Source organism: Aulonocara sp. 'chitande type north' Nkhata Bay, linkage group LG7 (genome assembly GCF_057382095.1).
Source record: "Aulonocara sp. 'chitande type north' Nkhata Bay isolate Kocher_YH1m ecotype deep benthic linkage group LG7, A_spYH_male_GT1.1, whole genome shotgun sequence".
Taxonomy (NCBI): domain Eukaryota; kingdom Metazoa; phylum Chordata; class Actinopteri; order Cichliformes; family Cichlidae; genus Aulonocara; species Aulonocara sp. 'chitande type north' Nkhata Bay.
Window position 1 is genome coordinate 54246213 of NC_141350.1, and position 13722 is coordinate 54259934.

The 13722-nt window shown below is 40.1% G+C and overlaps 1 protein-coding gene across 2 annotated transcripts; it reads left to right on the forward strand.

Moving 5' to 3' along the window:
• The first annotated feature begins 1146 nt into the window (after positions 1 to 1146).
• On the forward strand, positions 1147 to 12238 carry trappc13 (trafficking protein particle complex subunit 13). Of its 2 annotated transcripts, XM_086301358.1 has the most exons (13): positions 1147 to 1275; positions 2370 to 2438; positions 6340 to 6439; positions 6536 to 6620; positions 6708 to 6835; positions 6944 to 7016; positions 7340 to 7384; positions 7699 to 7716; positions 10199 to 10332; positions 10410 to 10608; positions 10711 to 10811; positions 10931 to 11078; positions 11165 to 12229. In XM_086301358.1, the coding sequence occupies exons 1-13, from the start codon at positions 1230 to 1232 to the stop codon at positions 11270 to 11272; spliced, it is 1254 nt and encodes a 417-aa protein (XP_086157484.1). In that variant the 5' UTR covers positions 1147 to 1229; the 3' UTR covers positions 11273 to 12229. The 2 variants fall into 2 exon arrangements, with proteins under 2 accessions (XP_086157484.1, XP_086157485.1); XM_086301359.1 differs by lacking the exon at positions 7699 to 7716 and having other exon boundaries at positions 11165 to 12238.
• Positions 12239 to 13722: the final 1484 nt, after the last annotated feature.

The window sequence follows — 13722 nt, forward strand, 5'->3', positions numbered from 1 at the left end:
GATAACATTATGACCACAGGCCTAATATTGTGTTGGCCCCCTTTATGCTATCTGGCACCAAGATGTTAGCAGCACATCCTTTAAGAGGTGGGGCTTCCAGGGATCAGACTTGTTTGCCCAGAGCATCCCACAGATGCTCAATTGGACTGAGATCTGAGGAATTTGGAGGCCCAGTCAACACCTCAAAATCATTGTTGTGCTCCTCAAACCATTCATTTTTGCTTCGTGGCAAGGCACTGTATGCTGCTGACAGAGGGCACAGCCATCAGGGAATACCGTAATTAATGAAAGGGTGTACATAGTCTTCAGCAAGGCTTAGGTAGGTGGAACTTGTCAAAGTAACATCCACATGGATGGCAGGACTCAAGGTTTCCCAGCAGAACATTCTCCAAAGCATTCCTCTAACACAGGGGATCATGGTGCCAGTATTCACCTTGTCAAATCCTTATGCTTGCTCATTTTTCCTGCTTCTATCTCATCAAGTGTGAGAACAAAATATCCACTTGTTCCACAATATATCCCACAAACTAACAGGTGCCATGATCAAGAGATCATCAGTGTCATTCACTTCTGTCTGTGGTCACGATGTTATGCCTGATCGATGTATATATGCTACATAACCATTATCAGTGAGAAACTGCGCAGTAAATGCTCATGCATTCACTTGATGACAGCACAGTGCCTTCTTTTTTTAAGAGGAAAACTGACTAAATCTCATATCATCTTATTTGACACTGGAATTGTTGCTCTATAAATCAGAATGCTGACAAATTTGTAGCTTTTCTGTAGCTCAGCTTCTCCGTTTGCTGCATGCAGATGAAAACACTGGTGCTGCTTACAAGCCGTGCCCGTGGAAGCAAAACTAACAAATTTCTATTGCTATTTCAACACAGCAGAGGTTATGGCCGAATGTAATGCCTCTTCTCACCGCTAGATGTCAGTGACGTTTATCATTAATATCACGTTTTATCTATTTATTCGCGGTTTGGATTAGGAATAAAACATATGGTAATATAAATTAAATTGTCTAAAGTACAACTTATCAACGGTGACGAAAAGAAAAGATTCTCTGTTGTTGTAACGCCCATCTCGCACTATTGGAGGCAGTATAACATGTCAGGGGTGTCCATCCTGTCCCTAAATGACATGACGAAGAAGAAACTGCCTGTCACATAAGCAGCTAGCAGAGTGGCTAATATCACCCTGATTAGGCTGTTTTCACTGTCAAAATGGATGTAAATCAGGCGAAACAGGAGCACCTGCTCGCATTAAAAGGTATTTTACTGTTAACATATATGTTGTGACTACAGAGGTTGTCTTCATGGTTAGATGTGTCAGTGTATCGCGCTGTTGTCATTTGCTGCTGCTTCAAGTTGCTAGTGGCGCTAGCTAATGCAATATCATGCATTTACTTTTGTGAAGGTGTAAACAAGGCTGATGGCCAGTGGTGCGACTTTAAAGACTTTTCTTTTCGTTTGGGGCGCTTAAAACATATATTAAAGACCCTGTTTAGCAAAGTGTAGCTTAAGGAACTGTGTCATAGTGTAAGCTAACTCTCTCTTGTGCTCTTAGTTGTTGCAGCTAATTTATTTATTGCACTAATTCGTTTTTTGTTTGTTTGCTTGGGTTGGACTTTTTTTCTCGAGGTAACATTTTTTTTTTTTGCTTCTACTTCCTCTAATCTGAATCTGAATCGGACTCAAAGAAAGAACTCTGGGAAGTTAAAGTGTTCATTTTCCTGTTTCTTTTTGTTAGCTTTCAGCTCACCACCCGCAAAAAGAAATTCTGAGCATAAGTGATATCCTGCAAACCGTGCAGCAGTCAGAATACTAACGGTATTACTCAAGTATTAGCTACTACAGCTACAGGTTTTATGCAGTAGCGAAGGGAAGATTTTATTCCCTGTTTTTAGAGCACTTCATGGACCTGGGCTTTGACATTTGTGTGAGGACTGCAGAACATTTTATCTGTTAGGCAGTTACAATTTTTTATCAGTGAACAGCGTGTAAGAAATGCATCTTACAACAGTTTTGAGACTATTAAACAAACTTCTGGAACTTTAGGCTTACTGCATTTACCTAGAGAGGGAGTTGTAAAAGTTGCATTCAGATAAGGTAACATATAGTTGTCCTTCACACAAAACCTGTATAATTTGTGCGTTTTAATTTTAATGTCAGACCACCACTTTCCCACTCAGAACTTCTCTTTGTCAGCAGATTCTTTGTTGAAATAATCTTTAGATACACCCCTGTTGTGAGTGATTTCAGTAACTGGTAAGCATTCATTCTTGAATGCAGGCTCCTGAATCCATGTGAAAATATCAGCTTGGTCACTAATTGGCTGCTAACCAGTGTCACTTTACTTTACAGTGATGCGCTTAACGAAGCCCACTCTCTTCACAAACCTGCCGGTGACGTGCGAGGATCGAGATCTGCCAGGTGAGCCTGTTTAAACTTGCAGACAGAGTTCCACCCACCGAGCCTGAAATGAATTTCACTCCATATTCTTTAGCAGAGCTGTAGCAAACGAGAACAACAGGGGTCAGGTCTGTGAGACTGAGCATCATGATATTATCAGGGAATCCAATTAGCTCAGTTGATGTTAATCAATCCAGTGCAGGACGTGGGATAGTAGGAGGAAACCACAATGGCTGAGCCACTGTACCACCACTCATAGTAATGACAGTTTATTAGTCAGAGGTCTCATACTCATGTTTATCAGGACGCAGAAGATCAAATAAGACAAGAACAGTAAAACAACAGCCTTGTGTCCATGGTATAATCCCTTGCCTGTGGGTTGTTTTTGTTTTTAAATTGGTAGTCTAATGCTTTTGTTTGCATTGTGTAAAATGGAAAAGTTAATTCAAGGAGAAATCTGTTTGAACGCTTAAAAGCTTCTTGTTCATTAAATCTCCACCTTTTTACATGCATATACAACAATCTGAGAGATTTTTTCCCAACCTCTGTAAATTCATGATCGTGTTCGAGAAGCTCACAGTCAAGCATTGTGAAGCTGAATGATAAGTGGGTTTTTTTTGTTGTTGATGTTTTATTTTTTTTAATGCTGTTGTTTTTCAGAGGTCCACGTCAGCATTGCACTCCACTACAGGAAATAACACAAGTATTGAGGCCAAACTTGGTCAGGCAGCTTCCTCAATTTTTTTTTTACACTCATTTAAACATCCTCTGTGGTTGCACCAGGAAATCCCACTCAAGTCAGCTTACAAACGAAAACAAGATACTGTGTTTGCAATAGAGTCCTTGTTGGGCAAGAAAAAAAAAGTTAATATTTTCATGTTATCAAGCTTGTCCAAATGCTATAAAACAGAGGTAGACACATTAAAGTTGTTGTTGTTAATTTATTTCAAACATGGAAACGATATACAGTTACATTTAGTAAAGAAAATAAGAGAGAGAGAAAAAATACTATACAAAAGTCAATACATTTCAATATAGCTACCGTTCTGATTCATTTACATGTTGAAAGGGAGTGGGAAGAAGTACACACTTATTTAATCCCACACCATTGCCATAAGTTATCAGTTAATATTTAGTCAGTTCATTACTGATATAATATGTAATAAAAATAGTGAACAGATTTCTGATATATCAGAAGTTTCTGTTGTTGTTTTATTATTCCCTATCAGCCACTGAGTTATGTTTTCTGAGTTTGCCCATACAGTGGATATAAAAAGTGCCAGGTTTTTGTAATGTTAAAAAATGAGACCACAGTCATCCAGTCCAGCTCTTTGCAGTGTCACTGTCATCCCATATTTTCTTCACTTTTTTGATGACGCAGTCTTTACTGTGCTCTGTGTTGTGGTATTTTCAATGCCGTGGAATTTATTTCTGTAAACGTTTGGCGACTGATAAGATCAGTGTGATGCTTTGCAAGCGCTCTGCGAGGGTGCCAACCTTTTCCTGTAGCAGGCAAGTGAGTAAATGTCAGGCGAATCCTACTAGAACGCCTGAACTTTACCTGGGGGTTAATCAGTCTCTTTAACTGATGTCGAGTGTGTACCCAAGAAAACTGAACGCTGTGATTCAATAACGTGAAGTAGTTATGAGAGTGCACACCGTTTTATTTTATTTTTTTATTTCTCCTCGAACAGATTTGTTTCTTTTTTCAAATGATTGTGCAGGTTAAGGTGGGAGCATTTTGAAATCATTTATTGTTGTCTAATTAACATCACAAAAACCTGGAATATTAACAGGTGTGTCTGTGTTGGGGTGGGTGTAGTAGTTAATAGTTAATTTGCTAATTATGTCAAAATTTTTTGCAAAAATGTCTAAAAGGATAAAAGTGACAACTACAAGGTCAAAGGTTAGCTTTGTAGCTTTGCAAAAATTTAGCCAGATGTTATATTTGTGACAATAATCTTCCATCTTTAAACTACAGTTATTTAAGACCTTTTCTGCTGCTGGGTTAAAAATGTGTGTGCTACGCATCTGTTTCTGGCATTTTTGTAGCAACATCCATATTTGAAGGATTGCCTGCTGTCATTAGTTAAACCTTTATTGGCCAAACATCAGTATAGTTTATACCTTCTTATTAAACCTCTTCAGAATCATCATTATATTTATTAAGTGAGTTACTGACTGGCTGGCAGAGGCATTCAACAGCTAAGCAGTAATTCTAGTTCCTTCTGGTTGAATGCAGCACAGAGCAGTGCAGTGGTAACTGAAGTCCATATAAATCAAAAATGTGCTGACGAGTCTAGGTTGGACACCTATTTCTGTAAGTAGTAGGGAAGTTATAGTTTATTTTTAAAGAGATTTAAAGATGAATTGCATTCGTATAAAAACATTCCTTTTTCTTGGAAACTTGTTGGGTCAATTGAAAAATCAATCGGTACCTTCAGCTGACCCTTTTAAAATTAGCAGGATTTTTTTCTGGGACCATAACTTTAGTATATTAAGTAAAAATTTACCTCAGTATTATAAATAAGTCTTTTTACAACTGCAGCTATTGCCATCTGGTGGCCTTCAGATAGAATACAGGGTTAAGGTACTTCTGCATTGGCTTCAGTGAAGTAGCATCTGTATGATGTCTAATGTTGACAGAAACACATATTGGTACTCTCAATGTTTAATCTGTTTATTAAATTTCACTGGAGGAAAAACTTGAAAAAATGTTTTTGAGCATATTTTGGAAGGGTCAAAAACCCATGTGGAATAATGGTTGCTCAAAAAAAAGTAACAGCGTATGAAAGATCTCATCTGTTAGGCTCGTTTTGACACCAGGCTCGTCTTCTAGCTGTTGCTTTCTGGTCCATATTTATATTGTATTATCTTACATTATACATATGGACCAACAGGCGACTGTTGTTGTGATTTGCTGCTATATAAATAAAATTGAATTGTAAATTTAATCAAATTATTTCTGTATTATAATCACTTTCTAATCTAGTCCTTTTCTAACACACATAAATGTATCCTATAGCTGTGAAATGGAGAAACACACTGTTCTATGTAATAGTTTAGTTTAACTCTCTTTCTTTCTTTTTTTAAATCCAATATGAACACACACATCACTGGGTGATCTGAGTATCAGCAAGGGACACTGAACTGAACACAGGGGCTGGATGTCCCCATTCAGAGTTGAGTGAAGTGAATATGCCAAAAAAAAACATTGTCACAAACTGTGAGTCCACTGAAACCCGAGACCCTCTGTGATCAAGCATGTAGGAGTTGATGTGAAACTGATTTGGTTACAGTCTTAAAATGTATTTTTCAGTCCTTTTAGAAGTTATGACAGTTTAAAAAAAAAAAAAAAAAAAACTGTACTCAAAACATATTAATAATATTCAGGGTAGAATCTTGCATGTCTTTATTAAATACATTAAAGTTAATGAAGAGAAAATTATTCTCAGGGCATCAGGTGGAAACTTGTATTAAGATGTTAGAACCTGTCATAAAACTAACCACAGTACATATTATTCAGTGAATTGAACACAAGATGTTTGAGGCGGAGTTATTAGAAGGAGACGTTGAAACCTAATGGTTTTACCTTTCAGGTTCAGTCTGCTTTGAAACTTCATCTTCAAAGCGTCTTTCTTTAGCTTTCTCATTCTCCTTGCAGCAAACTGAGCGCTCACCTTGTGCAGCGCTGCCTTACAGCATCAGAAGAGCATCTGCCTGTTAGATATCCATACATTATGTTTCTCCAAAGCCAATTCTGTTAGTGTGCAGGTAGATGTATATCTTATTGTTTTCATATCACTTATCCTCTAAATAGTAAATCTTTAGTGAGGACTCAAATTTCATGTGCGGGAGCCAAATTTTGGACTACATTATACATATCCATGACACCTACCTACCCATGTTTTTGTCTCCACAGGGGACTTGTTTGGTCAGCTTATGAGGCAGGATCCCTCCACCATCAAAGGCGCAGAGACCTTAATGCTGGGAGAGATGCTCACATTACCACAGAACTTTGGGTAAAACACCAATCAGCTGTAACTCTTTAAAGTTAAACAGCAGCAAGTGCTTTTTAAAAAAAAACAAAAACGAATTCTTGTCTTCACATCATACAGAAATATATTCCTTGGCGAGACCTTCTCCAGTTACATAAGCGTGCATAATGACAGCAGCCAAGTTGTTAAAGACATTCTGGTGAAGGTACTGTAAAGAAGGAATACCTGCTCAGTTCAGATTGTGCGCTTTGTCTTCCATTCGCACGTAATCACGATGTGGTTCCCTATGTAGGCTGATCTACAGACGAGCTCACAGAGGCTGAATCTCTCCGCATCAAACTCGGCAGTCGCAGAGCTCAAACCCGAATGCTGCATCGATGATGTCATTCACCACGAAGTCAAAGAAATTGGGACACACATGTGAGTGTTCCCACTCCCGAAATGTTTTCCCAACTCACCAGTAATAAAAAAAAAAAAAAAAATAATAATAATAATCCTGTTTGTTTGTTGCTGTTTTCACATTTCCAGCTTAGTTTGTGCAGTCAGTTACACCACCCAGCAAGGGGAGAAGCTCTATTTTAGGAAGTTCTTCAAGTTCCAGGTAAGTTATGGCTCAGTGTTCTAATTAGGAGATGGTTGTAAAGTCACGAGTAAGCTTAGAGATGAGTGGAGAAATGCCACAGAGCTACAACAGATTGCCTTCCTCTGTGTGGGTTTGGTGTCAGGCAATCTTCTGCCCTCAGTTCAATAACCAGCTGTAGCCTTGCTGCCTTTCCTTTAGATGAATTTCTGTCACTCTGATTCCCACTTTCAGTAAAACTCCAGTTGGACTAAACAGTGCTGCATGGAAATATTATTTTCAGCTCGATGGCGGTATCTTATGAGAAAACTTCAGTGTTCAGCTTGCAATCTATTTTTAATCAGGTTTTGAAGCCGCTGGATGTGAAGACGAAGTTCTACAACGCAGAGGTAAATTAGCTCTTCTCAAGCAGCATTGCGAAGCTCTTATTTCATTTTATAGTCAGGAACATTTACAATAGAGGCAGTTAGCATTAGTTAGGCCTCCATGAAAACCTGTGTGCCTCCAGGTGAATAAATGATCCTGGAGATAAGTGGTTTTCCTGGATAAAGGCATTAAGCTCCCCCCCCCTTTTTAAATGTTTTTTTAATACTCATTTTCATATCAGTAGCTTCGTGTATTGCAAATATTCATTGTCATCAACATTGGCATGTAACTCCATTTGTTTACTGTGTCTTGTCTTGTATTTTATTTTCTCCATTAGAGCGACCTCAGTTCTGTGGTAACTGTTTCTTCTGTTATCATCACTGAACATTAGCTTCTACTAATCATTTCTGGCGATGGACACTCTTTCTTTCTGAGCTCATACAAAGGTGCAAAGTAAAAGAATGGAAGAAAGTCTGAATATAGAAAAGATCTTCAGTGACTCAGTTGTTTGTTACCCCTTGACATAAACTTCCATTCTTTTTCTTTTGCCCTCTTTGTTTCCTCTTCTTTCAAACTGATCCTGCACGGTGTTTGTGGTGTCACATTGTTGTGAGTGGGTACGGCATTGATTGCGGTTAGCATCACAGAAGGTGCTATGATTAATCTCGTATCTATTCGTCTATATGTGAATGATTATGTAGTAGCGCAAGTTCAGCGCTGCTCGTTTTTAAAGTGGACCTATTACTCTTTTCATATGCTGTTCCTGTTAAACACCAACAAAAAACCTCTGCAAAAGCACACACAACGGTAAACGGCTAATAGCAAGCATGTATCTACACTATGATATGAATCATGTGATTAAAGCGCACGTTACTTTACAGTGTTTTTCTGTTAGCTGGTGTTTCCTTAAGTTGCACTCCATTTGACCTTTCAGGGCTGCCAGTGTGCAAAGATCACAGGCTTTAACCTGCTTCAGTTTCACACAGGTTTTTTTCCTTTGTCATAGAGAGTGGACATCCCTAATGTGGCCATCTAATCAAACAGCTCAGACTATAAGCGCGGAAGCCCCACCCACCTGCTCTCCAACCTTCTGTTTGCAAGGGTCAGCCAATCAGAACAAAGTTACTTAATTTGTGCTGTGAATCACGAAACGCTGCCCTAGTGCAGTCTGAGAATAAAATATTGAGCTACAAAAAGCAATTTAATAGGTCCACTTTAACTTTTGTATCACTACAATTATGCTCTTAATAGTTAAACAGCCAACAATGACAGAAGTTTTTCACTATAAGCACTAAAATGTGAGGTTTGGCTGATTTCACACTAACTTCACTCAGAATGATCAAGTCACTTATGAATAACAGGCACAAACTTATCCACGCTTCCTTCTTTTTGTTTCTCACTTTACAGTTGTGGCTGCACAGACAAGTTTACTGTTGTAAAGACATCTGAGTGTTGCTCAACCAGAACATCAAGTAGCTTCCTAATTAAAATAGGAAAGCAGAACATTCTCCACATTTCAGGCATCTAAATTCTTTCTATGTGACAACCTAACTTTCTCAGGGATTAAGAAAATACTCTGATTCTACGTTTGAGATGCATTTATTATGCCTCTGCACAAGGAAATAACTGTACTCTTAACCGGTAATGATTGCTCTCGAATATTAATAAACTTATTGTTTTACTTACTGCTGAGCGACTGAGTAGCAGTATTGAATTTGGCCTGTTACTACACAATACCAATACTTTTAACCTTTCCAAATGGTTTCATTTTTGAGCTGACCAATTTTATATATTTATAAAATCGGTGTACACTTGCAAAAGTTTTATTTTTCTATTTTTTGGTTCTAGTTTAAGCTTTCTAAGAACCCATAACTAGGGTCGCTCAGTGGCCCCAGAAGTATAGTTGTACACCATAAGATCTAAACTGGTAGAGCCAGACATTTACTGCCTGGCGTTACCTTGCTCCACATTTCCTGTCTTGACAGTACTGAACAAATAAAGTCAAACATTTCTAAACATACTTTCATAAGCCAAACTGCTTGATGTTTGATAAACTAATGTTTCACTGTGCAGCCCGTACTGTGCACCTGCCGACCAACAATTGTACTAATATGTCCTCAAAGGTACACTGAGCAAACTTAATAGGATTCAGTTAAAGTTTTTCTTTTAATGCCAGTCTTCTCATTGACATTCAATGTATAACTCCTATATGACCAAAGAAATTTAAGGTTCACATTTAAGTCTGTCTTAAAACACCTCTCAGATGTCTGTAAGAGTTACAGCTTCCTGTGATCTGTGGTGTCCATGCTGGCTGTGAGAAACTTCCATACGTTTCCTAGAAGAAAACAGAAAAATCTGATTGCTCTCTGTCATTTTCAGTGAGTCGAACATTAATTGCTTTCGAGAGCAGCACTCGCAGCATCTGTGGTCTGTCTTTTCTTTTTACACGGCGTCAGAAGTTATATTTTTAGTATCATTCCTCAAAGTCTCAGAGCACATTTGTGACAACAACGGGTCACAGATGTGCTCCCCAGTAAAGAAGTAGCGCGTGCTGTGAGAACCAATGAAGCAAGTGTGCTTGCTGGATCAGGTTTTACCCACTTCCCTCGGGGAAATAACCACGAGAAACTCTAACAGCCTCTGTGAGCATGTGAATATCGTTTTAAGACAAACTTTAAAATATGAGCTCATCCTTTTGAAGCTGGCACATTGGCAAAAGCCCTAACCCAGCTGTTAATACCTGACATGTTGCTCAGTTCACCTTGGAGATTATGTAGCTTGTTATAAAGGCTAACATCAAATAGCCTGTTAGTGTGACGCTGTGCTTCTGCGCTCAGACAGATGAAGTGTTCCTGGAAGCGCAGATTCAGAACATTACCACCTCGCCAATGTTCATGGAGAAAGTGTCTTTAGAGCCATCCATGATGTACAACGTTACAGAGCTCAACACGGTCACACAAGCAGACAAAGGGTAAAACAAACACACATGTGTCCTTATTTTTGATAACATTTTACACTCAATACTCAGCTGTAACTTTTCCTCTGCAGAGAGTCCACATTTGGGAAAATGTCCTACCTGCAGCCTATGGACACACGGCAGTATTTGTACTGCCTGAAGCCAAAGCCGGAGTACGCAGAGAAGGCCGGCATCATCAAGGGAGTGACGGTCATAGGCAAGCTGGACATTGTATGGAAGACCAATCTTGGAGAAAGAGGGAGGCTACAGACCAGTCAGCTGCAAAGAATGGTATCTTGATCTGTTAGCCTACTGCTAGAACAGAGGCGCTCATTTCACTTACTGTATCCTCTTATGAACGAAAATACAGTTTAATCCCCACGTGTCCTCCAGGCTCCAGGGTATGGAGATATTCGGCTGTCTTTAGACCTGATTCCTGACACTGTCAACCTTGAAGAACCTTTTGACATCATCTGTAAAATCACCAACTGCAGGTAGAAACCCCTGAAAAATGAAATCGCCCTCATAATACAACCCTTAGTATTATTCAGTTCACTGAGGGGTTGAATTAGCCCATAATAACCAGCTTTTCTCTGCTTTTCTGATATTGCAGTGAAAGAACTATGGACCTGGTGCTAGAGATGTGTAATACTAGTTCTATCCATTGGTGTGGTATATCAGGGCGACAGCTGGGGAAACTTAGTCCTGGCGCCTTCCTCTCACTGCCCCTCACAGTCCTGTCTTCCGTCCAGGGTCTGCAGGTACGATCCAGACTTTACAATTGACCGTGTGCTCAGATCAAAGTGCTCTTTACCGACTTACTCGTGTGTTTGCCTCTTTGTTTCAGAGCATTTCTGGTTTGAGGCTCACAGATACATTTCTGAAGAGGACGTACGAATACGACGACATTGCACAAGTGTGTGTGGTCTGCCCGTTTACGAGCAACGAGTGCTAGGAGTTTTCTTTACCCTTTTGTTTTTGTTTTTTTGCATTTTACATATGAATGGACCAACTGCGGCATTCTGCACATGACACTATGTTTTTTGCAACTTAATGGAAGAATATTGTATTTTACAATTAATTGTGAATAATATAAATCACTTTCTTTGAAAATAATGATGTAAATGTGCATAAATGTTAATAAATCTGTCATCTTTGATTTAATATTGCTTTTAAAAAGGTGCTTCATGGCATCTGTGTTGGCTTTTGTTATTAAAACTCTTACAAAGGCACAGACATGTACTGACTTGATCAATGAGTTTTTGGAAACAGCAGGAGCTGTGTGAGGCTACTAAAGGCAGGGCTATAACATTTTTCTGTCATCATTTAGATTAAGTCCAAGAGTTGTTAGGTGTGGATAATTAAATTATAGTTTATTGCAATAGCAAGTTGTGCCTTGTTCTCAGATGGACAGCAAGTGGAGAGTGATATATGAAATGATGGGATGGAAGGAAGAAGAGAAGCAAAGAGTGATTCACAGGCAAGACATCCAAGCGCTGTCACTAATCTTTGCATTTTGTTATTATCTCATGATACTTGTTTAATCAGCTACCATCTCTCCTATGGACTTTTTAATGTCTACAGTCTCAGATCAACACAGCCCTGCCCTCCAGCACTATCAGCAGCAGGAGCAGCAGAAACCCCTCAACAGCAACATTGTACTGTGGCTGTAGCTCAGGTGGCAGAGCAGGTCAACCACTAATCAGAAGGTCGGTGGTTCGATCTCTGCTGCATGCCAAATATCCTTGGGCAAGATACTAACCCCATGTTTGCCTACTGGTGGTCAGAGGGCCCGGTGGCGCCAGTGTCCGGCAGCCTCGCCTCTGTCAGTGCGCCCCAGGGTGGCTGTGGCTACAATGTAGCTTGTGTGAATGGGTGAATGACTGAATGTAGTGTAAAGCGCTTTGGGGTCCTTAAGGACTAGAAAAGCGCTATACAAATGCAGGCCATTTACCATGTACCCATCAGGTAAAACATCGGTGACGTTTGCTTTGCCTTGTTGCCCATATTAGATTCTTGATGAATGTGTGTTGTTGTTATTCAGTCTGGTTCAATGTGCCCCTTTTTAACTTTGAGCACCCGCCCCTTTAAACCTCTCTGCACGGCCCTGGTCAGTGGCTTCTATCTCCTCCTTTGGCCAGCCTATTACCCCAGCAGGGTACCTGATCACGGGCAGGGCGTACGTGTTGATGGCCCGGATCTTGTTCTTACCATTCAGCTGACTCCTCAGGACTTGCCTGACCCTCTGCAGGTACTTGGTGGTTGCAGCTTTTCTAGCGGCCTCTTCATGGTTCCCATTCGCCTGCGGGATCCCCAGGTACTTGTAACTGTCCTCTATGTCTGCAATGTTGCCTTCTGGTAGTTCAATCCCCTCAGTTCTGACTACCTTCCCTCTCTTTGTTACCATCCGACTACACTTCTCCAGTCCGAACGACATTCCAATGTCATTGCTGTATAGTCTGGTAGTGTGGATCAGTGAATCGATGTCTCGTTCACTCTTGGCATACAGCTTGATGTCATCCATGTACAGGAGGTGGCTGACAACTGCTCCGTTCCGTAGTCGGTATCCGTAGCCAGCCTTGTTAATGATCTCACTGAGGGGGTTCAGGCCTATGCAGAACAGCAGTGGGGACAGAGCATCTCCTTGGTAGATCCCGCACTTGATGGTGACTTGTGCTATGGGCTTGGAGTTGGCCTCTAGTGTTGTACGCCACATCCCCATTGAGTTCCTGATGAAGGCTCTTAGGGTCCCATTGATCTTGTACAATTCATATATAAATATAAAAAATACACATACATACACAGGTAGTAGAGGATGTCGGACTCTCGGGCCACTCTCATGAAGTCTGCTTCTGATTGTTTGGTCAGACATTTACACCAATGTCCTGCTGGAGGTGATTTTGTAGGGCTATAGCAGAACTCACTCTGTTCCTCCTTGCACAAAGGAGCAAAAACCGATCCTGCTGATGAGTTCAAGACCTTCTCTGGCCCTGTCAAGCTCTCCTAGTAACAACCTGTTTCCTGGAATCTCCATGGTCTTGGGACTGTGCTGGGAGACACACAGCAAACTTTCTGGCAGTGGCACACACTCATGTGGCATCCTGGAGAAGTTGGACTACCTGTAGGGTCCAGGTATCCCCTCATGCTACCAGTGATGACACTGATCCTAACAAAATGCAAAACTAGTAAAAAAATAAATAAATAAAACAGAAAAGATGAAGAAGAAAAAACATTCCTGTTTTGGGGGGTGTCTCATTTTTGCCCCTCTAGTTCTGCTACTGTTACTGTATTTAACACCAAAGCGGCTGAAACTTATTAACAACCGTCTCTGTTACTTAACTGATCACATCAGTATCCCACAAGTTCAACTGACTCGATGCTGTACTCTGATTAAAAAGTTCCCTT

Excerpts from the sequence above, each read along its gene's own strand:
- trappc13 (XM_086301358.1), top strand. The coding sequence starts at position 1,230 with ATGGATGTAAATCAGGCGAAACAGGAGCACCTGCTCGCATTAAAAG. Across the intron at positions 2,439-6,339 it reads CGAGGATCGAGATCTGCCAG|GGGACTTGTTTGGTCAGCTT; the intron begins GTGAGCCTGTTT and ends TTGTCTCCACAG. Across the intron at positions 6,621-6,707 it reads TTAAAGACATTCTGGTGAAG|GCTGATCTACAGACGAGCTC; the intron begins GTACTGTAAAGA and ends TTCCCTATGTAG.